Genomic DNA, 25,737 nt, shown 5'->3' with positions numbered 1-25,737 from the left:
TTTTTCTGGCTATGAAGCACTCCAACTAAGAAGATAAAGGTGGTTTCTGGAGTCAAGAGAGACCTAGGTTCTAATGGCTCGTTCTGCCCAAGCTATGTTACTATCTGAAAACCTGAGTTTCCCTCCTCTATAAAGCAGAGATATTAGTTGCTACGTGGTCTTCCATGGTTCCCCATCACCGACACAAAGTCTAAACTGGAAGTATCATTAAATATGGCCCTTGCCTAACTCACTAGACCCATTTCCACTTTGGTTTCAGTTCCTTGAATATACCAGGTATGTGGTAAGTGCTGTACTCTTTGCCTGGATACTCGGACTAATCCCCACTCTTCTAACCCAGCAAACTACTACCTACCATCTGTTCTTCAGGTTTGAGCTCAGATGTCATAGTCTCTGGGAAGCCAAGTTGGGCTAGGCAACCCTCCCCTGACAGTGGAAAGTGTTATTCACCACTATATTCCCAGCGGCAACATAGACCTTGAGTTACATTTGTGTTGACTGAAAGAAAGAAGCAAAAGACAAAGATGGTTTCCAAGAGCATGTATTACACAGGTCTGAGTGCAAGAAATAGCAAACAGTGGCTATGTTTGCTTTAAAAGCTCATCAGGTACCAATGCCAAGTCCTGATGCTTTTGAGGGCCCCCTGACTCTCGGCCCCTCCGAAGTAGGCTGGGCCCAGGCTCCTGGGTGAGCGGGCAGCTTCTGCATGGAACGTCCGGCCTCCTGTCACCTGAGGCATCAGGCACTTCGGTGATGCCCAGGGCTGGCTCCTCTTTCTCTCTCTGTGCACCCGCGGGCTCCCACAGCCAGCTCTGGTGGGGAAACTCACGAGGTGGATGGACCAGCCCAGGAGCACCAGGTGGCCAGGACTTCCCCTCCTGTCTGGGAGACTGGTTCTCAGGGTGGGCTGGAGTTATGGTTTCCAAATCCTGGGAGCTGGCCATCCCACCTTCCATTGCTGCCTTTCTGCTTGGGGGTGCCCTGTCTGCACCCTCGATAAGAAATTTCCAAGACCATGGGCCTGGCTCTCCGGAGGTGGAGGAGGCAGCAGAGCGACGGGCGGGGATAAGTCCTGAAGAGCTGGGACAAAGTGCCGTTAGTGCCTGGGTGTGGAAGGGCTGGGCCTTCCAGCAGCCTTCAGGAGGGATGGGGTCTGTGTGGCCAGCCTTACGTGGGCTGGGGGCCGCTGATGAGGAGCTGGCAGCCTCCTCAAAGGCTTGTGGGATCCCAAGCTTCCTCTGGGGGACACTAGGGCCTTCCACTCTGGGAGGCTTCAGTGTAACCTCTGTCAGTAGGCCTGGGACCACTGGGCCCTGACTCCCGGGGCCCCTGGACAAGAAGGCATCCTCTTCCTCACCCACTCCTGCTCCTGTGCGGGGGGGGCACCCGGCCCAGTGCCGGGCGCAGTGCCAAGCTGGGCTCCTGTACGCCTTGGCTGTTCTCGGGCCCCTCCTCGGCGTCATCCTCGGAGGAGTCAACCTCACGGATGGCTTCCTGCTTCTGCAGTGACTCTCGCCGTTCAGCCCGGTCCTGTCGGAGGGTGCCGAGGGCCCGTGGGGGAGAAGGCTGCAGCACCCCCTTCCCAGACAGCACACTTCTGGTCCCGACCACCTCTAGAGGGCTGACTTCCCTGGGCGGCAGTTCCTTCTTTAGCTCAGGGTGGGGCAGGTCAAGGCTATGCTTTCGAGCAGTGGCTAGCTTCTTCTCTGAAGCAGCAAGTGCAGCTGCCAGTTTCTCAGCCGACTGTACTCTCTTTAGCAGTGGTGAGCGGGGCGGCTCCGCACTCTTGGGCCGTGAGAGCTGCCTGCTCAGAGGAGGCGACAAGTGAAGCTTGGCAGGCAAGGCCTGGGCTCCATGGCCAGACAGGGGTGATGGGGAGCGCTGGGGTGAAGCTGCTGGCGGTGGGGAAGGGGTGTGGGCCAGGGGTGACAGTGGGATGCTGCCGGCCGACTTGCGCCGCGGAGAGCGGTACTGGCGCTGGAGCTTGGGTGCCAGGCCGTGCAGGGAGCTGGGCCGTGCGTGCCCAGAGCCGGCTGGAGAACTGGGCACGCTGGAGCTGGGGGAGCTGCTCTGTGACGAAGTCCCTCCCACTTTGCACACACAGACAGACACACAGACAAAGGCAGAGCAATGTTAGCTGATAGAAGTGACTGAGGGGCAAGACAGGGCTAGCCCTGGAATGTCCCAGGATCAAGGTGACCCCAGCCAGTGATCCAGAGCCCAAGCTACAGAAATAAGGTCATTTCCACCCCCATCCCCTCCTCCTTAAGACTGCTGGGTCTTTCAGGAGGTAGGGTGAATGAGTTTCAGAGTGGGGTCACAGAGAAGCACAGAGGGCCCAGGCTCTTTCCCACCTCCCAGGGGCTGTCTCTGAGATCTGCAGGGAGCACTTCATACCTGAATGCACAGCATCGGGGGTCACCCGGTAGCCCTGAGTGGGAGATCGGGGGGAAAGGCTGTGGCTGTGTGTGGGAGAGCCTGGCCCGCTCTCCCCTGATGATAAGGATCGGTTAAGGGAGGAAAGGCTGCGGCTGGTGTGGAGCAGGGATGCCTGCTTGGTGATCTTCCGGAACAGGGAGCTCCTTTTTCTGCTGTAGAAACAAGGGTCATGGGCTGAGTTGGGGCACAGGGCACAGCATATACTGGGCCCAGTGGCCAGGGCCCCCAGCACACGCTAGCCACCCAGGTGGCTCGGTCTAGCTCACCTTTCTTGCCCATCTTTGCCCCGGCTCCGCTTACTCCTTCGGGCCATCTTGGCCTTGTAGCTGCCCTTCCGAGCTGGCCCCACTTTAATGGATGTGTTCTCCAAGGGCGTTGTTGAAATAGACACCTTGTTTCCGCTCTGGGGAACAGAGCGTGAACCCAAGCTAAGGTAGTGAACATATTCTTGCTCCCGCCCTTACCCTCGGGCACGGTGACACCACAGCTCTAGCTTTTGCCCCTGCATTAACAAGTCTGAACCACAGGCCTTCCTTCCCTCTTCGCAGATTAGGAAATGGCTCCAACTGGAGCCTGGGCAGTTTGGGGTTGAGAAGGTAGAGAAGAGGCTCATCTGTCTTGTTCTGCAGTCCTGTCCATGGCTCAGAAGGATCCCTGGGCCTTGGTCAGTGAAGACGTTGCTTTCCAGTGAAAACCCATTGCTTTGGGTCCCTCCCGTCCTCAGTGCCACGTGTGCCCAACTCTCCCACTCCCCTATGGCCAGTCACAGACTCACAAGGCGGGGGTCCTTTGGGCACCAGAGAGGCAGCATACCCAGCACTAACCTTCAGAATCAGCTCCACCACTTCTGTGTGCACCAGCCCATGCACAGGCTCCCCGTTGACATGAGTGATGAGGTCCCCCTGACGAAGCCCCGCCTCACTGGCTGGACCTCCATCCTCCACGTGCTGCCCCAGGGAGATAACAGTCCTCAGCCTGGAGCCTGAGCGTGAAGTGTGGGGCCTGGCGCTGCTGGGACCTACCCCCTTGGGCCCCTGAGGATAGTGTGGGCAGGCACAGAAGCAGGGACAGACAGGCCTTGTGAGGGGAAGGCGGAGGAGTGATGAAACTGGGAGACAAACATACCCACACCATGTGGTGCACAGTGTAGACGTCCAAGTCACCCATGTAGACACGGATGGCCCGCAGGGTGAAGCCATACTTTTTGCCAGCTCGGTGGATAATGATGGGGGGCCTTGAGCTGCTGAGAGCTGGCAGGAAGTCCCTGCTTGGAGAAGAATCCCTGGATGATGGGTTGGATGACTGGGAATGTGGGGACATGGGGCTGGCCAATGGAGAGCAGGTGTGTTCTGGAGAAGGAAAGACAGGACTGAGCAGGTCAGAGGACCCCGGGCGGGCCATGCTCCCAGCCCAGCCCCATCTAGGCTGCTGATCCCAGGCAGCTGTAGCCACAGGCAGAGCCTAGGCCCAGGGGCGTCTTCCCCACAGACTTGGAGCAGCCAAGCTCATGTGCCCAGACCCTCCCCAGGAGGCAAAGGCAGCTAGCCCTGAGGGCGTCCTTGTACCCCTGTACGTAGTCAAACATCGCAATTGCCCTACGAGCTACCACTAGTTTTTTGATGAGGAATTTGAGACTCAGAGAGGTTAAGCAACTTTGTCAAGGTCAGGAGCCATTTGGTGATGGAACCAGGATTTGAATGTAAGCTCTCTGCCTCAGAGCTGGCACTCGTCACACGGTGCCATCCTGCCCTATGGCATGTGCACAGGCAACCCGACACCACTGCACACCTTTACAGACCTCTCATCTCATAACAAGGGGGCAGCCGGGACACACAGCCTCTCGGGTACCCGCTCCTCGATCCACAATGCACAGACATACCTGCCACGTGCAGACCCCTGCCCCAGACACCCACAGAGACTCCAAGGCCCTTCCTGCGAGTTTTATCCTAGTTCCCCGGGGGCCCTACCTGCAGGAATGAGGAGGGAAAGGGTTGTGGCCGAGGCAGACTTGATCACTTTGCTGATGGGGCGAGTGGTGCGCTTTTCCACTGAGTCCCCGGAGAGCAGCCGGTGGCGGGCCCTGCGTACCGCCAGGTCACTGATGGCCTTGGCTGTTGCTCCCTCGGTCAGCTGTGGGGTCCCACGGCCTCCTCGAGTCTCCACCGCTGTGGGACCAAGTGAGCAATGAAACCTGCAATGCCGCCGAGCCTCCCCACCCTGCCTGCCTGCAGGAGCCTCCACGGCAGGCCCTCTGGCCACCTGCTGGGCCACACCTGGGCTGGGACTGCAGCTCTGGCCAAGGGGCTCCTCGTCTAGCTTCAGCCGCCGCTCCACTGGCCCAGATAGCCCTTCTCCAGAAGGGGCCATCAGAGGCCATGTACCCTCCTGCTGCTGTCTCCTCGGGGTGCTGCTGGCCTCGTCAGGGCCCTCAGGGAAGCGGGGAGCATCCAGGAGGCCTGAGCAGCGGCGTCGCACTGTCAGCGGAGGGCTCGAGTCGCTCTCCGTGTGGGATGACTCGGACACCGACAGCCGCTTCCGCAATCTATGAGACACCAGGCCCAGGTGAGACAGGCAGGCGGTCTCCCTCCTCCAGCCCAGGCTTCCGTAGGGGCTCACAAGGGTTATAAGTCACAGAACTTCTTCCCTCAGACACTCCTCTGGAAGCTGTATTTGTGCGGCCCACCCCCCTTCACTGCCACCAGCGCTCCGCCCCGCACCTGGATCTTGCCCATGACCCACAGCCACCTGACGGATGGCTGTGCTGCCCACCCTAGGGGAGTTCTGGGTGCTCACATCTCAGGGGAGCCAACCACCCAGCTCCGGTCTCGGCCCTTCAGCCCCGCCAGGCCGTCAGAGCGGTCGTCCTTCTCCTCGCTCAGGCTGCGCTTGGTGGGGGGCGGTGCCCGGCGCTCCTCGAGCAGCGAGAGCCGCTCCATGCTACTGTACACCTGTGGGCACAGAGGCTGTGCTCGGGACAGGCCCCAACAGCCTCACCTCCCAAAACTAACCTTGGCACCTGACACCCGGGAATTGGAACCAGTTCTGCCCTTCCCTCCTCCATACCGGGTGAATCTTCGAGCAAGCAGCTCTTCCACTGTGGGGGCCTGGAGTGCTTCTTGCAGTCTCTGTCATAGGCAGGCCCAGCCCTTTCTTCCTCTTTTCCTAGGGGCAGCCCCATCACCTGCTCCCCCCACCTGCCCCCCAGCCATGGCCCTTGACAGGCCCTCTTCTCCCAGTCCTCCTGTTCTGCCCAGCCTGGGCCTGTGCTGTCGTACCTTGCTGAACCTCGGAGAGCATGAAGAGAACTGGCGGATCTCCAGGCAGCCATCCTCACTCACTTCTTCCTCATCCTCTGAGTCCACATGGTGGTAGCGCTCTGAGCGGGCTGCATCGGACACACAGGACGGGTCCCCTCAGAGGCCCCTGGTGGTGCCTCCTTTTGACCCTCAGCAGACCTCAGGGGGCCTGGAGAAGTTACTCCTGATGCCAAGTTCAGGGTGCACAGGTGTTTCTGGGCAAACAGAGAGGATCCCCGCTCCTCCCTGTCCCATCAGTGGCCTTACTGTCAAAGTAGCTGGTATCATCCTCTGACTCCAGCTGAGGAATAAATTCAGCCTTCTGGCGAAGAAGTCCTGTCCAGTCCAGGCCAGTAAAGAATGAATGCTGCTTCACCTCAGAGGCACTGCCTGTGGACAGGAAGGGCGCGGGACGAGCTATGTGGAGTCCAGACCAGCCGGTCCAGTGAGAAGCCAGACCTCAAGAGGCCAGTTCTGAAGGCCTCAGCTCCAGCACCTCTCTTCCTGCGCTCAGAGGAGCAGGGCAGTCTCAGGACCAGACGCACTGCCCACACCTAAAGCCGAGCCTCCCGGATGCATAGATTCAATCTCCCTCCTCCAAGTTGTGAGAAAGGTCAGTGGGGCCGGTCCTACCTGTACCCAGTCTCTCCAGAGGGTTCTGATGGAGCAGTTTAGAGGTGAGGTCCTGGGCATCTGGCGGCAGAGCATCATCCCCCTCAGGCCACACAATCTCATCTGAAGAGTTGGGAGGAAAGAGGGAAGGAGTACGTTAGAAGAGGGTCTCAGAGGCTGCAGGCAGAGTGGGGATATAAAGGGGAAGGTTGTAGGATAAGACATGGGGAGGGAGGCATAGAGAGCCCACACACCCGCCCGCCCATGGCCCATCCTGTGACCCAGGACTCCCCTGTCCTGAAGCCCTAGCTCAGCCTGATTCTACACTTCAGACACTGGCACGCTCGCAAACACACCACAGGCACACTCATGCCCATATGGGGGAGACATGACCACAAACAGAACAAGCGCCGGGTGATAGTACATGCGCACGCGCGCGCGCACGCACACACACACACACACACACACACACACACACACGAATTCACAACATAAGCCTCACAGGTGCATGCATAAATCATATTTGTGGATCCAAACTCTGTCTCCCCAGTGTGCCTGGGTGATGGTACCTACCACTGATCACTTGCCCAAAGAGTTCCTCCGGAGTATCTCCAAAGAAAGGGACGCAACCCACCAGGAACTCATACAGGATTACGCCCATGGCCCACCAGTCCACTGGCTTCCCATAGCCCTGACGCAGGATCACCTCAGGCGCGATGTACTCCGGGGTCCCGCATACCTGGGCACACAGAAGCCAGGCTAGCTCAGCTTCCTGAGGCAGCTCACTGGCATCATGGCTGAAGGGGTGGGGATGGTCCCACCTCTGGAGAAATCTCTGAATGAAGACTCAGCTTACTTTGGTTAAAGAGCAAGATCAACAGAAACCCAAGGTATCAGACTTGGAACTGGTGGTGGGGTGAGTTTATGTACTTCCCAATTAACCAAAACATATAATTCTAGCCTGGAACAACCACCCCGAGCGCTCCACACCTCTTTATGGCATCTAGTTCCCCAAATTGGCCTCTGCCCTCCAGTCTCTCAAAGGACAGCCCCTACAGTCACATGACTACTTACAGGGACTTGCAAACAGTTACCATCTGAACTGTCAAATCAGGGAACATCTAGAGGCTACTCTCAGGAAGCTGGGCCACAGCCCAGTGGAAACTTGGAGCTGTGTTCCAAGAACAACAGACTCCAGAAGAGCCTTGCCCTTGACTGAGGCTAGGAGGCTCAGGACTAATCTCACGTTAGTCTCGGAGAGTAACAATGGTTATATGACCTATTTTCTCCAAACCCCAAGGAAGAAAATGAGTTTGGATTTTATATCCATTATGATTCTTGAGCCCCACCCCATTTTCCCCAAATATGCTCCCTTACCTCAATGCCTCCCTGGAACCAAAAGGCAGAAAAGATAGGAAATCCCAGTCTCAACATGTAGCTACAGGGTTAAGAATGTGGCCCCTCACCACATATTCTAAAGTCTGGACCTCAACACCCAAGGTCTCAACCATTCTTCCTTACCTGCTTGTCCAGGAACTCCCGGGCATCCTTTTCAATGTGGCCCTCGTACAAGTTTGTTGTCAGGCTCATGAGGCCAATTTTAGAAAGGCCAAAGTCAGTAAGCTTGATGTGCCCCATGGATGTAATCAGGAGGCTGGGAAGTCAGAGACACAGAAGTATGGGGTTATTTCCTGGTTTTCCAAGAGTGCTGATTTTAGTACATGCCAAATTTTCCCACTCAGGCTTTTATAGGGTTCCTGTGGGACTTAAGCAGGGTAGCTTCAGCCGGGAGCCAAGCAGCTGTGAAAGAAAAGGTATCTCTGGCTTTGTGAGTCGTGCATTCTGCACAAGCAACTCACCTGCCTCTTGCCCATTCCCCCAACTCATTACCGTTTACTGCCCTCAACCGTATTCTCTGCTGCGGGAAGGTACCAGCAGCAATCAGCCTCATCCGGAGGCTCTCCTCACCTGGGTGGCTCACAATACCCAGGCTCAGGGAGAGGGGAAAGGGGCACATAATCTTGTGTCATGCCCACAGCTGGTTTTAAAGGAGGGCTGTTGGGAGAAACCAGAGATAAGATCTCACAGGAAGTGGTCTCCTTCTTCGCCTGTCACATACCCTGACTGAGTCATTTCATTTCATGACAAAGGCTTCACCCTGCCACCCCTTTATTCTGATTTCCAAATCAGCATCTGACTTCCTTTATGAACTCCATGCCTACTAACTGCCCAGATGTCTTCCAGGCACCGTGAACTCAACCTGTCCAAAGCAGAGTCACACCTCCTACCTGGTACTCTTCTCAGAAAATGATTTGTTACCTCTGAGCTCTCTGAGAAGTACTTGATTATTTATAAAGATACTCTGGCTCCTGAAAGGTCTTACAACAGAGTAACTAACACAAAAAGTAGGTATTATTATCCCCATTTTAAAGGGGAGGAACAGGGGCGCTTGGGTGGCTCAGTCGTTAAGCGTCTGCCTTCAGCTCAGGTCATGGTCCCGGGGTCCTGGGATCGAGCCCCGCATCAGGCTCCCTGCTTGGTGGGAAGCCTGCTTCTCCCTCTCCCACTCCCCCTGCTTGTGTCCCCTCTCTTGCTGTGTCTCTCTCTGTCAAATAAATATAGAAAGTCTTTAAAAAAGGGGGGGGGGACAAGAGGCTCAGAGCTTTAATTAACAGACCCAAGCTCGCAGAGTTAACTAGTGGTCATTTGAACTCTGGTCTGTCTAGTGTCAAAGCCACTTTCCATGACAGAGGCTTATCCCCATGCACTAGTCTTGAGCTGGAAATCTGGAAGATAGCCCAGACTCTGCTCTCTTTTTCTCTCCCACGCACCCCTCCCCCACCTTTAGGTTTCCTTTCTACTTCCTAACGGTCTCCCCTCTCTTCTGCATCCTGTAGGCATGGCTGATTTGGCCCAGTCTCCTGCAACAGCCTCACCAATCTTTCCACTGGCAGAGTGATCTTTCTAAACCTAAACCAAAACCTGAGCGTGTCATCCTATCATACCTCTGGCTAACAGGCCCTTTGATGACTCACTAGGATCCTTTAAAATAAAATCCAAACCTAACAAAAAGACCCCTGGATATCTGCTCCCTGCTTATCTGTCCAGCCTTATCTCTTATTACTCTGACCAATTAACGATCCCAGTCTCCGCATAATGTACTATTTGTAGTTCCAGGGTCCCCTGCTCTCATACCTGCGTGCCTTTTGCAAATCCTGCCTCCTGGCTTTAGAAAGCTCCTTCCACCTTCCCCATCTGACTAATGCCTTCTGAGAAGTAGCCTATCCGCAGGTAGTTCTGTGTCCCACACTGAAGTTCTATAGGTTAGGGACTATCTTACAGCCCAGATTATAGTGCTTGGCCCAGGGACGTCAGTAAATGTGAGAACCCCTGTTCAGCCTCTACTAGATGGTGCTGACGCTCTCCAGCTTGGTTTCTTTAGCTGAGCTCCTCAGTGGCTCTTCCATGTCACTGAGGCCTTACAAAGCCCCGGCCAGACTCACTGGCAACGGGCTTTGCATCTGGGGTGGTCAGGGGCTAGAGTTCTAGGCCTAGACAGACACCCACATGAGCACTGTTTTCTAGCAGCCATTCTGGGATAGATTCAAACACACTGTGTCTGCCTCAACTTATTTAGAGACCCAAGAGGGAGACTTTGGGCCGGGACCCCGGAGAGTGGGCGTACTTGTCAGGCTTGAGGTCACGGTGCACAATGCCGTAGTTGTGCAAGTACTCCAGGGCCAGCACGGTCTCCGCAAAGTACAGACGCACCATGTCCACGGGCAGGGCCCCGATGTTCTTCAGCAGAGTGGCACAGTCTCCTCCTGTAACAAGCCCAGGACACCATGAAGGAAGGACCCAGTTCCCTCATCAGGACGGTCTCAGGCTTACGTCTCTGAAGCCTCGGGGAAACCCCTGGTGCTAGAGGCCAGGATTCTGGCCCTCCCGCTGTGGTACGGGGGGCACACAGAGTGGAGAGGTGCAGGCGGAAGCGAATCTGCCAATGGCTGTCAAGGCCATCGTTCAGGCCAGAGAGGGTAGGAACCCGGGCCTCCATGCCTGTGAGGGGACTGGCAGGGGTAGCGCGAAGTTATTTCGGGGTGGGAGTCCATCGGCCTGAGACTCCAGCATTTGTCCACTTATGTCCTTCCTGTTGGCTATCCTTTGGTTTTTGAATAAGGCAACATTGTAAACTCCCAGCACGTACTCTCTGGATGAAAAGGAGAGTTTTGTTCAGTTTCAACTTCAAGACTTAGGTCTTAAAGATATTTGTATCTTTGGAAGCTGTACCCAGCAGTGCGAAGGGAAGAGTGAAGGTCACTGGGAAAGCTGCCGTCTCTCCCCAGGGGGGCCCCAAGATGCTCTTCGACTCCATCCCCAGAGCATTTTGTGTGGTCTCAAGGGGTGTCCCCTTCACAAGCCATCACTCAGGGCAATGACATTCCTTTTTTTCCTGAGGGTCCAGATGCAGTCCTCCCAGCATGCAACCCGGGGCTTGTGTGGCTCTGCTACCTCCTCTGGTCCTGCCTGGCACCAGCAGTAGAGACCATCCAGGCTTTGGGGCGCAGGATTCTACAGCTGTTGGTCTGATACATCTTGTCCCAGAATGCCTCTCTTTGCACCTGATATGGGTGGCCTCATGGCAGCTACTACTCCAGAAGCCTCTCCCTGTGAGGGGCAGGGAGCCTTGTGCCCACTGTGGCCAAATGGTCTCTGAGATCCTAAGGCAAAAAACCAATGCCAAAGAGAGATTGGGAAGCTGGGCCCTGAAATGTCACCCCTATACAAAGCTGTTGGTCCCAGCTCAGGGCTAAGCCTCACACTGTGCCTTGGCCTCCATGCCAGGCCACCTCCCCCCGCCCCCAGTACCTTCAACATACTCCATCACCATGCACAGGTGGCGCTTGGTCTCAAAGGAGCAGAACATGCTGACCACAAAGGGGTTCTCGGCAAAAGTCAATATGTCACGCTCCACGAAGGCCTGCTGGATCTGGTTCCGAAGGATCAAGTTCTGCTTGTTGACCTTCTTCATGGCAAAGCGCTGCCGGGTGGACTTATGCCGCACCAGGAATACAGCCCTGGAAACACAGCCCATCCCATCTCCCATGGGCCCTCAGCACCTGGGCTGTGCTCCCCACCACCCAGAGCTGGGGTGTCCAAACTGCCTCCTATCCCACCTTACAAACGCACAGACCAAAGGAGCAGGGGTGAGCTTATCAATGAGAAAGATCTGGGCCTCCTGCCCACAGAACTCTTCAATTTCCCAATACACCAAGTCCTGAGGACACAGTTCAACCCTTCCCCAGAGTTCAGCGAGAGGAGGAGTACTACCAAGAGGAGTGGGGACCTTGTCTGGGAAAGGAACAATGCTCAGATGTCAGAGGAAACAACTCCCATCTCTCCAGGAGGCCTTGGGAGGGAGAGGGTCTATCCTGAGGCATCTGCTGCCCAGAGGATTGGGTATCATACGCTTCTAGAAGGAAGAGCCTAAGGGCTGACTTAGCTCCAGTCCTGGCCACACCCTCATCCCTGCCTTTACCCATAGGCGCCATTGCTGATGAGCTTAATAGTTTCGAAGTCCTCCTCAGAGGGTGTCTTTTTAGATGTCAGAGATGCCCCACGGCCCTAGAAGACAAGAACAAAGGCGGGAGGCAAGCATGTATCTTAGAGTCCACATGCTTGGGGAAGCTGGAGCCCCAGCATCAGCTCAGCTCTTAGTCCTCCTGCAGCCCCCAACCATTCTTCCTGATGCAGGAGCTGAGTGACTTCGGAGATAGTAGTTGCAACCGCCCACTCCTCCATTCCGCCCTCAGATGTCCTCTCAAAGACATTTGCTTCATAGGGCCCAGCCTCTGGGATTGGGGCAGCAGCTCCAGGTCTTTACCTCCACTGAATCATCTGTCTCTGGAGTGTCAGGACTGTCATAGCTGCTCAACTGGGCCATTTCTAGAAACAAAGCAAGGGCACAAGAGAAAGGTGTGCGCAGCAATGTCAGGCATCTCAACAGTCCACTCAAAGCACATGAAAGGTACATGCAAGGTAGGCATTCGTATTTCCTGCATCAGTCTGGGGTGCAAATCCGGTCCTGTGGCTCCATCCTCAGAGCAGTCACAGCTTTCGGACTTGTTTGCCAAATAATACTGCCACTCCTATTTCTAGAAGCCCAGTGCCATTCAAAAGGCCTGGCAAATTTTAAAAAGCTTCCCTCAAATTTAGGACAATTCCTGGAAAACAGGGCCCAAGGTTGGGCTATTGGTCCTTATCCCGCTTTACCGGTGGGGTCGGGAAGCAGGGACGGTGGACAAATAGAGACCAGGGACTTAGAAGCCCAGGGTTCCTGCAGGGGCGCCGTGTGAAGCCCTGAAGAACGGAGAGATCTGTTGAAGCCTGGGGTTGGGACCACACCCAAGTCACAGGAGGGCTGGTAAGGTGGCAGAAGGGGAGGTAAGTATGCAGAGGTGGTGACCATTTTTGAAAATGCAATTGTGGTCCTTTGTTGTTGACCTCTTTTGACATTAGGTTAAATCCAACCCAGCTGGGCTCATGGCAATCTGGGTTGGGTTATACCAGGCAGGTGTGAACAAATCTGAAGGAGGGGCTGCATTATGACAGAGAAGACGGGGTTTCTCTGGCAGCCCTGAGGCCCCTGACGCTGCGTCGTGTCCATGTCCAATATAAGCCTCTTCGAGTGGCTTCCCTGCGGTTAGAGCTTGTTGGCTGTGGGGCGTGTTTGCAGCCACCAGGCAGCATGCTCACCCTCTAGGGGATCCCGTGTGAGGCCCAGTTGACTAACGATGTAGCGGGGAATGTCACATTTAATCCCTTGTCCCTCTTTGGCATGGCCCTCGGCTGCTTCTAACAGGTGGTAGAACTCTTCAGGGTCAAACTCCTGCACCAGGGGAGAGAGGCAGTCAGTGGTGAGGGCTACAAGTGAAGGCCTCTTTGGTTTTTACAGCACATACCCCAAGGACGATGAACAGGGCTTTTTCTGTGATTGGACACCCTTGCCCCCGAACACCCAGTAACATCATGGTTCAGGGATCATAAGAATGGGGACAAAGCCGCCTTCCAGGCCAGCTCCAGATTGGATATCCTAAGCATATGCTGTCTTCCCGACAATAAGAACCAGACCTTTTGGTTTCAAGACAGCTCTGCCTCTTGGCCTGGTCCAAAGCCTCCTGCCAGCCAGATGGCACCGTCACACACACATGCACACATACACGCACGCACGCACGCGCACACGCACACCTGCCCTCAGATATTTACCGAGAGCCTCCTCTGTGCTAGCGGCTGGAGAGCCGTGAGGACGGCACGGCAGTCCTTGTCTGGCCCGAGCACGGAAGACTGAGGGTTCCATTTACTGAGTACCCACTAAGTGCCACACTCTGGGCTAAACCCTGCTACCCCCAGGGTTCTATGACCTCAGTGAGGAAATCAAGCCCCGCAGAAGCACTGACTTGTTCTCGTCACACCTTGGACTTCCCTCAGCTGCAGCGCAGCCTGCGGCATCGTAACTGTTCCTTCCATGTCTCCATGCCTCTTCTCTGAGGCACGAAGGGACTGACCGCACTACAGAGGGAGCACCTTAGGATCAGGGGCTCTGTGTCCCCAGTGTCTGCCATAAAGGAGGTGCTCAGTAAAGTGCTGCCGCACGACCAAGTGAAGGACGTGACTTCCGCCAACGGAACCTGCCCGTGCTCCGGACCACCGGATCCCCACTCACCTGGGGCCTGCTCGGTGCGAGGGAACCAGGCTAATACCCCTCAGGAGCAGCCATTTTCCCCACAGGAACTCGTCTGGGCCCCACTGCTGGCAGGTCATATGTAAACGAGGACTACCACACTTTTGCTGTTAGCAGGACACCTCCCCTCCGCGCCCCACCCCCTCCCAACCTTCCCGCCAGCCCACTCACCAGGCATTCCAGCAGTCGAGCCGGGCGGGCAATGACAATCATCAGCTTCTTCACCAGCTGCATCACAAAAGCCACTTCTGAACTCTGTGAGCGCTCATGAGCCTGTAGAGAAGACAAAGGTTGCTTAAGCAATCCACTGGCACAGCGTGGTTGGGCTAACGCAGGATGGGGCTGGGCAGAGCTGGCTCTGGGGAGCAACAGTTGGGTGGTACAGACACTTCCGCAAAATGAAGAAGTTAGAGAAGGCCAGTGCACGGTGAGAGGGAGCTTTAGGACACTACATGACACCAGGGAATGTCACAGAGACACGTGGCTTTCCCTGTTCCTCCATCCAGACCCCAGCTCAAGGGGCAACTCTCAAGGGAGCTTTCACTGATCACTTCCCGACCCAGGCAGAATGTCAGGAAGAGAAAGACTTCAAAGCAGGAGGGAGGCGACCCGACAGGTATTTTAGAAAGATTACTCTGGCTGTAGCGTGGACAGTGCACTGAAGAGTGCAAGCAAAAAAGCGGGAAAATCCATTAAGGGGCTACTGTGCTGATGTGCATGAAAAAGCCATAAACCCCCGCAGGAAGGATGGACAGAAACAGCCAGCCTGGGGCTATTTCTGAGGTAGATGAGGGAGTAGACCTGGGGGCTGGCAGACGCAAGAAGAGAAGGGAAATGCAAGTACAACTTTCGGGGCATTTCAGTGAACCCACAAATGAATTAAGAACTATAAGAAGATAAGTAGTTCAGGTAAGGGCAGGTGGAGAAGTTCTGTTTTGGACGTGCAGCGTTTGAGGTACCTATACTAGATACTTTCTTGGGTATTTACCCAGCCCAGGAGCCTTTCTCTCTTTTATGGAAAATGCTCTGACGTCTAGTAGCTACCTCTGTATTGTGTGGCTGCCCGTTCCATCCCACCTCGAGCAGCTGACCAGTGTGGATGACTCTCGTATGAATTTAAAAATGGACGGAAAGACAACTGTTAATACCAGTGTGGCAGAACTGTCGGGTGAAAAGGGATGGCCGCATCCACCAAAGACACAGAGGAAAAGCAGCACAGAGAAAAACAAGCATGAGAGGAGAATGACCACTTCCTGAGCTTCCCACAGCTTCTAGTTTCTGGTTTTGGCCCCTTAGGGCCCGGTTGCATTCCTGTCTTCAATTGTCGAAGACCCACCCTTTTCATCTTTGTAATGAGTTTCCCCTTCCTGCTTAAACTACTCTGAGCTGGCTCTCTATTACTTGCAACCTCTTGGAAGTCAAAGTGGAGGCGTCTTTTTTGAAGCAGCTACAACACTGATCTAAGCTAAAGAGAACAGGGAGGGACACAGCCAGGTGGGCGTGCTCGGTGTACGGACGACAATGAACGAGATGAAGCTGTCAGGGAGAGTGTGAAGGAAGGAGGAGGAGAACGACGCACAGGGTGGTGCCCTGCGGAACACCAGAATTTAATACTTTCATTTTTTTTTTAAGTGGGTTTTTGTTTTTTTTTTTTTTTTTTTGGTAATCTCTACATCCAACATGGGGCTCGAACTTACAACCCTGGGATCAAGAGTCGTGTGCTCTTCCAACTAAGCCAGCCAGATGCCCCCTAAAGCAACACGAAACACCAGCATTTAAGAGATGGGCAGGGAAGGAACTTGTGAAGGGGCAGCAAGACTGTAAGACTGGAGAGAAGAGTGTTATGACCCCCACCGAGGAAAAAGGTCCAGGAGAGGTATTCATGGTGTAGAGTTCTGTGGACCTGTGAATACAGATGAGGATGGAAAGAGGCCATAGGATCTCTTTGGCAATTGGTTGGTTTGTTCCTTGGCGACTTCTGCCTGAAACAGTTTTAGAGGAATGGTGGGAAGGGAAAGTAGAAGGCGCAAGACTGAGCAGTGAAGGTTGTTAGGAAAGAAAAATAACAAATGAGGACCATTAAAAAAAAAATGGTTATGAAATGAAGAGAGAAGCTGGGCACTTGGTGAAACTCATTTATTCTTTTAAGACTTAGCCCAAATATCAACTCTGTGAACCCTCTTCTAAGTCCTCTGCCTGTACCCCATCCCCCACCAAACACACCAGAACAGGAATTAACTGCTCCCTTTGCTCTGTTCCGTTTGCTCATACCACATGGTACCACATGTTGTTTGATAACTAGTTGTCCACAGCTACACTGTAGAGCCTTGTGAACGGAGAGACTATGTCTTTTTTTTCCCCTTACGTGCACTAGCATAGTGCCTCTTACATAGCTGACTTCAATGTTTGTTGATGAAATGTTTGAAAATACGATCTTAGGCTCTGGAATAAGACAAACCTGGGTTTGGGTTCTAGCTCTGCTACTAAGAAATGAGTTACGTTGGGCTCACCTAGCTCTTTTAAAGCTTTGGTTTCCTTATCTGTCGACTTAGAGAATAGTAGTACCTTACTTACAGTGTTGTGAAGATTACATTAGATAAATTAAATGAGATCATATATTGTCTAGCATGCACTGAGGGCTCGATAAATGATAGTGACTATATTTTCAATGTAAATCTTACCATGCTATTTTCCAAATTAAAACCATTCAATAATTTCCCCATTGCCTTCATGGTAAGATCTAAGCTCCTCACAACACTTTAGCCTTTGCCCCTCCCATTCTAACGCTTCAAATTCATCTACCAACTCTTCCCTGCAGGCATCCTTCACCTACTTCATCTGCAATTCCTGGAATGCACCTAGTTCCTTTATACCTCTCAGAGTGGCCTGATTCCAGGGCCTGGGTAGTGCCTGCTCCTGGTGGGCAGACCGACCATAAGTGGTTGTTCCTATGTATCCTTTGATTATTCTCATGCTACATTTACTGTTTACATTTGTTTTGTTGTACACAGGTTTGTAAATATTATTGCCTAAGATATTTGTATATAACTTGGACTTTGTAGCTTTTATTTATTCAAAATTCACATGTTACTGACTTATGATGGTGGTCTACCCTGGGCACTATGTGGTGAAAAAAGAAAACACTTCCCCGCAAAAAAATTTTTAATGTGGAAACAATGAATTTCACGGAAAACAAAAAAAGGAAAAAAGAACAATAAAACACTTTTTCCTAGGTCTGGTAAACTCCTACCTATTGGTCAAGACTCAACTTTTCCCGAACTCTCCACGCAGAACTGTGCTCAGAACAGACCTCTACTATTCAGTGCTCATCGATCAAAATCACTATAATACATAAAAGTGAGATAATTCCTGTAGAGGGCCTCAGGGTGGTGTCTGGCCTACAGTACACGTCAATAAATGATAGGTGTTCTTTTCACTTGTTGATGGGTCTGTAACCCCACTCAACAGCAAATTCCTTGAGCTGGAACCTGCAATGAGCTTTTTTCTGCATCCCCAGGGCCTAGCAAATTAGGGGAGAGATAAACGCACTGGCTCCGTATTCAGTGCTCTTACTGCACCAACCAAACTACTCCCAGGGGCCATGAGTCTGGGAAAATGCCTGAAGGTTTTGGGCAAGGCTCTGACTTTTTAGCATTTCAGAAAATCAATCTTAGATATACAAGCAACCTGGGAAGTCACTCCACTTAGATTCTTTACCTGATGCCACAATCCTGGATTCCTATCCACTGTTAGAAAGTTATTCTTGAACAGAATCAGAGCTGCCAGGGATTTGCATGAGAATTTAGTTTGCTTAAAATCATATTTCTACAATGTTTGAATTTAAGCATTACTCTTGAAATCAGAAAAAAACATTTTTGTAGAAGGAAGCACTTTTTCATCTATTAAATCAAAACTTTCCTCACTGTAACTCTTATCCACTGGGTTAACAGGCCTTTTAGAGGACAGGGAACAATCTGCTACCTATTATGTATGAGAAATCTTCCAGTATTTGACAGCAATAATCATGGTCATCTTTAGTCATCTTTTCTCTAGATTCAACTGTTTCCTAATTAAAAACAAAACAACTCCCTGCTCCTAATTTCTAGACTAACACACTAAAGTCCTGTTTGATCATAGTCCTGGGGTCTCAGCTCAGCTGGTACAACACCAGAGCAAGGTCGTGTCAGAGGTAATAGGGGTCTGGATTAGGAAATACTCTAGTACATGAAGGGGCACATGTCCTCCCCACTGTACTAGTACTAATGGTATAATATGGGGCAACTGTGATTTGAGGGGGAAGGCAACTGACCACCTTATTGTAGAGGATAAGAGGAAAGCAAACCCTAGAGCAGGAAGCAGTGGTTGAGAACTCACTGTATGGGGTGCCTGGGTGGCTCAGTTGGTTGAGCATCCAACTCCTGGATTTGGCTCAAGTCATGATCTTGGGGTCCTGGGATTGAGTCCTACGTCGGGCTCGCACTCAGCACAGAGTCTGCTTGGGATTCTTTCCCCCTCCCTCTGCTCCTCCCCCACCACTCGCATATACAAGCATGCTCTCAAATAAATAAATAAAATCTTAAAAAACAACAACAACAACAACCTTACTGAATACTCTGGTCTTGACCATCTCTGGGTTACTTTATGTCTAGCCTCCCAAGAAGTCTTTTCATACTGGGGAGGATCAGGTCTCTAAACACCTGAATCCCTACTAGCAAACTTCTCACCACGTAAATACAATGTCAGGAAACAGATAAACCCAGAGTGCAAGCCCTAGCCAGTTTCCCCCAGGCTGCGCAGAACCATTCTGAAGGCTCTGCTTACCCCAATATTTCCATTAGAAGAAAACTCACCACTGGGGCCACTTTTAGGCTTTGGGTTACAAATGCAGTCAAATATTTATGAATACTACCAATGCTGGAACCTCAGGCAGAGTAAGTGGGATCAGAAAAAAAGCCACAGAACTGAGTTCTTTTGATACCAAACAGACTTCTCTTAGTAACGCAGGGGACTGAGGAGGAACCAAGTCCATCAGCACCACCCTTGGGGGTGCGTCCTGCATATGAGCAAGGAGGTGACAAGCTGGTCGAGAAGACTGGAAACACCACTAATGCCTTTATCTTAGCTTGGAATAAATAATCCACTACCTCATGGAGGATGTACCAGACTTCTAGCACAAGGATACTCACATCTTGTAGAAGTTTCTCTAAATTCTCTTGAAGTTCATAGAAGTAGTGTGATGTAATGAGACGATTCTGGGATTTATCCAGGCAGTCTCGGGCTATCTCAATCACCTGATGATGAATAAAGCTCAAGGTTCCATCTGCCAAGGGCAGCCCACTGTCTGGAGTGTTAGAGGAAATGAATTCTGCAAGACGCTCTTCCATTTGTGCAGTGGCCTGCAAATAAAAGTAGGAAAAGTGACACTTCCCTTCTAGTTGCAGCTCAGTCGGGAGCTCAGCCTGAAGGACTGTTAATAGCCTGAGGATACGCTCTGTGATTCTGGTTTCCTGATGCTGCACTTGGGAAACCCAACAACTACACATATGAAAAGAGCACCCTTAAGTCAAATCAAAACATGGTCAAGGGGCGCCTGGGTGGTTCAGTGGGTTAAGTGTCCAACTCCTGGTTTCTGCTCAGGTTGTGTGATCTCAGGGTTGTGGGATCGAACCCCACTAGGGGCTCTGTGCTCAGTGGGGAGTCTGCTTCTCCTCCCTCTCCCTCTGCCCCTCCCCGGGCTCGCGTACTGTCTCTCTCTCTCTCTCTCTCTAAAATAAATATATAAATATTTAAAACAAAAACATTATAGTCAAGGCCCTCTCTCACCTGGCCTTGTCTATCCCCCCCCCAACTACTTAGAGGCTGTGCTCTTCTGCTCTGAGAACCTGGAAGTGGTTGCTGCACCCCCCCACCCCCCAGCATGTGGCCCCAGGCCTGTTGATGCTGTTCCCTGTGTGTAGCTTCTTCACCTGCCAGGCCTGCCTGGCAAACTCCTAGCATTTCTTCCAATTTCAGTTCCCACATCATCTGTCTCTCCTCTGGGAAGTCGTTGATTCCTCCAGGCCACCTGGGGTTTCCTTTCCTCTGTGCTGCCACTGGCCCTCACAACTGCAGAAAATTAATGTATGGACACTGCTGCTTTTTAAAGACTTCCCTGCACTGGGAATTTCAAGTCAGAGAGAATTTGATTTATCTCAGGATCCTCTTACTTGACCTTTGGACCCAAATGGACTAAGCAGAAGCTCAGAGAGTATTTACTGAAGGTGCAAACCTGCCTCCTCATGGACCTGGATCCTCAGCAGAGCAGAACAGGTGCCTGGCTCAGAAGCCTCTTGGGGACCTAACTTCATAGTCACGCCAAATGATAAATAATACCAGTTAACAAGTTTCTAGCTGCCTATCTAGGACTTGGCCTTCTTTCCTTTGCCACCAGGTGGCAATTTCTGATTTCCAGTGTTTGTTTAGGGGTATGTGTCTGATATTTTCACCATAAGAATTTCTGCCACATTTTTACTGCATAACTAATTAGCCATAAGGCAATTTTGCCGTAAAGGAAAACAATAACTGGTTGATAGTTTCATTTGACAGTTTGGTTTCATTTCTCCAATGATGCAGTACTCCCATTTTCATATAAATCTTAGCCTTTGTAACAGTCTATACAGTGGCTCAGAGTTTTGAACCTACATTTCCCCTAGAAATTTGGAACATCTATACACGGACATGTGACAATATGCCAAGGACAAAGAACAATATGGAAGGCTTTTACAATGTAATACAAAGCTCAGTTATAAATATGTATCCTCGTGGGACGCTTGGGTGGCCCAGTCAGTTAAGTGTCTGACTCTTGGTTTCAGCTCAGGTTGTGATATTGGGCCCGCATCGGGCTCTGTGCTTGGCTTGGAGTTTGCTTAGGATTCTCTTTCTCCCTCTGCCCCTCCCACTCATGCTCACTCTTTCTTCAATCAATCAATCAATCAATCTTTAAAAAAAAAAATACCCTCGTATGTAGAAACTGATACTTCTCTTAATGAAGGACGAAATTTTGGTGAAAAAAGAAAAAGTGTGATGACAAGCAAGAAGATGAATCAACAAGCAAAACCAAAATGTATAATGCTATGACCAAAAGACTTTGAAGATAAGTGCTTAGGTACAATCAACAAAATAAAATCAGTCATTTGTGCTGTCTTACCATGAATCTACACTATACATTTTGAAAGTATTAAAATATTCTGTATTTTGCAATAGTCTTTTAATTTTGTTATTCGTTTTTTTCTTTCATTATGCCTTTTTTAATGAATGTCCTTCATTTATCTTGGGGGACCTTAGTTTTTACAGCAAAATTGCCTAGTGGCCAATTAGCCATGTAGTGAAAGTGCTTATGTGAAACTACCTAGAACCGCATATATAAACACATATCTAAGTATATGTGCACATAGGTATATGTTGTGTGGAGAATCTAAGTATATGTGCACATAAGTATGTGTTGTGTGGAGAGAGAGAGAGAAGCAGGGGGCGGGGAGACAGAGTGGAAGGAAAGGAATCTTAATATATTTTCTCTAACAGTGCATCTTTACATTGATGGAGACAAGCATACAAAACAAATGCAATGCTAGAATGACAATACAATACCTAATACATATAAGGAGGAGTAGGAAACATGTGAGGTGAATTTTAAACACTACACACTCCTGAACTTTTTAAAAAAATTCTTCATTTAAATTCAATTTAGTTAACATATAGTATATTATTAGTTTCAGGGGTAGAATCTAGTGATTCATCAGTTGCACATAACACCCAGTGCTCCTTACATCACATGCCCTCCTTAATGCCCATCACCCAATTACCCCAAGCCCCCCCCCACCTCCCTTCCAGCATCAACCCTGTTTGTTTCCTACTGTTCAGCATCTCTTAAGGTTTGCCTCCCTCCCTATTTTCATCTTATTTTTCCTTCCCTTCCTCTATGTTCATCTGTTTTGTTTCTTAAATTCCACATATGAGTGAAATCATATGGTATTTGTCTTTCTCTGACTGGCTTATTTCACTTAACATAATACCCTCTAATGCCATCCATGTCATTGCAAATGGCAAGAGTTCATTCTTTTTGATGGCTTAGTAATATTCCATTTTATACATATACACACACACCACATCTTCTTTATCCATTCATCAGTTGATGGACATTGGGCTCTTTCCATAGTTTGGCTATTGTGCTATAAATATTGGGGTGCACGTGACTCTTCAAATCACTATGTTTGTATCCTTTGGATAAATACCCAGTAGTGCAATTGCTAGGTTGTACGGTAGCTCCATTTTTACCTTTTTGAGGAACTTTCATACTGTTTTCCAGAGTGGCTGCACCGGTTTGCATTCTTACCAACACTGTAGGAAGGTTCCCCTTTCTCCACATCCTCGCCAACATTTGATGTTTCCTGACTTGTTAATTTTAGCCATTCTGACTGGTGTGAGGCAGTATCTCATTGTGGTTTTGATTTGTATTTCCCTGATGCCAAGTGATGTTGAGCATTTTTTCATATGTCTGTTGGCCATTTGGATGTCTTTGGAGAAATGTCTGTTCATGTCTTCCGCCTATTTCTTTACTGGATTTTTTGGTTTTTTTGGGTGTTGAGTTTGCGAAGTTCTTTATAGATTTTGGATACTAGCCCTTTATCTGATAGGACATTTGCAAATATCTTCTCCCATTATGTAGGTTGCCTTTTAATTTTGTTGACTATTTCTCTTGCTGTGCAAAAGCTTTTTATCTTGATGAAGTCCCAATAATTCATTTTTGCCTTTGTTTCTCTTGTCTTTGGAGATGTGTCTAGCAAGAAGTTGCTGCGGCCAAGGTCACAAAGGTTGCTGCCTGGGTTCTCCTCTAGGATTTTGATGGATTCCTATCTCAGATTTAGAGGTCTTTCAACTATTTTGAGTTTATTTTTGTGTATGGTGTAAGAAAGTGGTCTAGTTTCATTCTTCTGCATGTGGCTGTCCAATTTCCTAACACCATTTGTTGAAGAGACTGTCTTTTTTCCATTGGCTATTCTTTCCTGCTTTGTCGAAGATTAGTTGACCACAGAGTTGAGGGTCGTCCATTTCTGGGCTCTCTATTCTGTTCCACTGATCTATGTGTCTGTTTTTGTGCCAGTACCATACTGTCTTGATGATGACAGTTTTGTAATACAGCTTGAAGTCCAGACTGTGATGCCTCCAGCTTTGGTTTTCTTTTTCAACATTACTTTGGCTATTCGGGGTCTTTTCTGGTTCCATACAAATTTTAGGATTGTTTGTTCCACCTCTGTGAAAAATGCTGACAGTATTTTGATAGGGATTCCACTGAATGTGTAGATTGCTTTGGGTAGCACATTTTAACAATATTTGTTCTTCCAATCCATGAAGATGGAACATTTTTCCATTTCTTTGTGTCTTCCTCAATATCTTTCATAAGTGTTCTATAGTTTTCAGAGTACAGATCTTTTTACCTCTTTGGTTAACTTTATTCCTAGGTATCTTATGGTTTTTGGTGTAATTGTAAATGGGATCAATTCCTTGATTTCTCTTTCTTCTGCATCATTGTTAGTGTATAGAAATGCAACTGACTTCTGCACATTGACTTTATAACCTGCCACTAATTCCTGTATCAGTTCTAGCAATTTTCTGGTGGAGTCTTTTGGGTTTTCTAAATAGATTATCATGTTATCTGCGAAGAGTGAAAGTTGGACTTCTTTACTGATTTGGATGCCTTTTATTTCTTTCTGTTGTCTGACTGCCGAGGCTAAGACTTCCAGTATTATGTTGAACAACAGTGGGGAGAGTGGACATCCTTGTTGTGTCCTTAACCTTCCTTACGGGAAAAGCTCTGTTTCTTTCCCATTGAGGATGATATTTACTGTAGGTTTCTGCATATCGTTTTTATGATACTGAGGTATGTTCCCTCTATCCCTACATGGCGGAGAGTTTTTATCAAGAAAGGATGCTGTATCTTGTCAAATGCTTTTTCTGTTATCTATTGAGAGGATCATATGGTTCTTGTCCTTTCTTTTATTAATGTAGTGTATCACATTGATTTGCGAATGCTGAACCATTCTTGCAGCCCAGGAATAAATCCCACTTGGTCATGGTAAATAATCCTTTTAATGTACTATTGGATCCTATTAGCTAGTATCTTGGTGAGAATTTATGCATCCATGTTCACCAGGGATATTGGTCTGTAATTCTCCTTTTTGGTGGGGTCTTTGTCTGGTTTTGGGATCAAGGTAATGCTGGCCTCACAGGAGTTTGGAAGTTTTCCTTTCATTTCTATTTTTTTGAACAGTTTCAGAACAATAGGTATTAATTCTTCTTTAAATGTTTGGTAAAATTCCACTGGGAGGCTATCTGGCCCTGGACTCTTGTTTGTTTGTTTGATTACTGATTCAGTTTCTTTGCTGGTTATGGGTCTGTTCAGGTTTTCTGTTTCTTCCTGTTTCAGTTTTGGTAGTTTGTATGTTTCTAGGAATGCATCCGTCTCTTCCAGATTGCTCTGGCATATAATTGCTCATAATATATTCTTATAATTGTTTGTATTTCTTTGGTGTTGGTTGTGATCTGTCCTCTTTCATTCATGATTTGATTTATTTGGGTTCTTTCTCTTTTCTTTTTTGGTAAGCCTGTCTAGGGGTTTATTGATCTTATTAATTCTTTCAAAGAAACAGCTCCTAGTTTAATCTGTTCTACAGTTTCTTTAATTCTATATCATTGATTTCTACTCTAATCTTTATTATTTCTCTTCTCCTGCTAGATTTAGGCTTTATTTACTGTTCTTTTTCCAGCTCCTTTAGGTGTAAGCTTAGGTTGTGTATTTGAGACTTTTCTTGTTTCTTGAGGAAGACCTGTATTGCTATACTGCCTTCTTAGGACTGCCTTTGCTGCATCCCAAAGGTTCTGAACTGTTGTGTTTTCATTTTCATTTGCTTCCATGTATTTTTTTAAATTCTTCTTTAATTTCCTGGTTGACCCATTCATTCTTTAACAGGATGCTCTTTAACCTCCATGTATTTGTAGTCCTTCCAAATTTTTTCTTGTGGTTGACTTCAAGTTTTAAAGCATTGTGGTTTAAAAATATGCATGGTTGGGTGCCTGAGTGGCTCAGTCTTAGTTAAGCGTCTGCCTTCAGCTCAGGTCATGATCCCAGGGTCCTGGGATCGAGTCCCACATCAGGCTCCCAGCTCGGCGGGAAGCCTGCTCTCCCTCTCCCACTCCCACTGTTTGTGTTCCTGCTCTCACTTTCTCTGTCTCTGTCAAATAAAAAAATTAAAATCTTAAAAAAAAAATGCATGGGATAATCTCAATCTTTTTGTGCCAGTTGAGACCTGATTTGTGACCCAGTATGTGATCTATTCTGGAGGATGTTCCATGTGCACTGGAGAAGGATGTATATTCCACTGCTTTAGGATGAAATGCTCTGAATATATCTGTTAAGTCCATCTGGTCCAGCGTGTCATTCAAAGCCCTTGTTTCCTTCTTGATCTTCTGCCTAGCTGATCTGTTCATTGCTGTGAGTGGGGTGTTAAAATCTCCTATTATTGTATTATTACCAAGGAGTTTCTTTAATTTTGTTATTGATTATATATTTGGCTGCTCCCAAGTTAGGGGCATAAAGATTTACAATTGTTAGAT

The 25,737-nt window shown here is 49.6% G+C and overlaps 1 protein-coding gene across 1 annotated transcript in view; it reads right to left on the bottom strand.

Annotated features, from left to right (window-relative positions):
* Positions 1–525: 525 nt before the first annotated feature.
* MAST2 (microtubule associated serine/threonine kinase 2) overlaps positions 526–25,737 on the bottom strand; it is a 223,286-nt gene continuing 198,074 nt past the window's right edge. Inside the window, 21 exon segments of the mRNA XM_027616549.2 lie at positions 526–1,373; positions 1,375–2,090; positions 2,398–2,591; positions 2,706–2,842; positions 3,264–3,386; positions 3,565–3,788; positions 4,407–4,604; positions 4,713–4,981; positions 5,233–5,387; positions 5,715–5,824; positions 6,003–6,125; positions 6,369–6,470; positions 6,921–7,086; positions 7,869–8,001; positions 10,033–10,171; positions 11,217–11,425; positions 11,887–11,972; positions 12,232–12,293; positions 13,104–13,236; positions 14,260–14,361; positions 19,275–19,484. Of these exon segments, the coding sequence (XP_027472350.2) occupies positions 582–1,373; positions 1,375–2,090; positions 2,398–2,591; positions 2,706–2,842; positions 3,264–3,386; positions 3,565–3,788; positions 4,407–4,604; positions 4,713–4,981; positions 5,233–5,387; positions 5,715–5,824; positions 6,003–6,125; positions 6,369–6,470; positions 6,921–7,086; positions 7,869–8,001; positions 10,033–10,171; positions 11,217–11,425; positions 11,887–11,972; positions 12,232–12,293; positions 13,104–13,236; positions 14,260–14,361; positions 19,275–19,484 (4,383 nt within the window). The 3' untranslated portion in view covers positions 526–581.

Source organism: Zalophus californianus, chromosome 4 (assembly GCF_009762305.2).
Source record: "Zalophus californianus isolate mZalCal1 chromosome 4, mZalCal1.pri.v2, whole genome shotgun sequence".
Taxonomy (NCBI): Eukaryota; Metazoa; Chordata; class Mammalia; order Carnivora; family Otariidae; genus Zalophus; species Zalophus californianus.
Note: the sequence above shows the minus strand (reverse complement) of the source record. Positions and strands in the feature narration are given on the sequence as shown.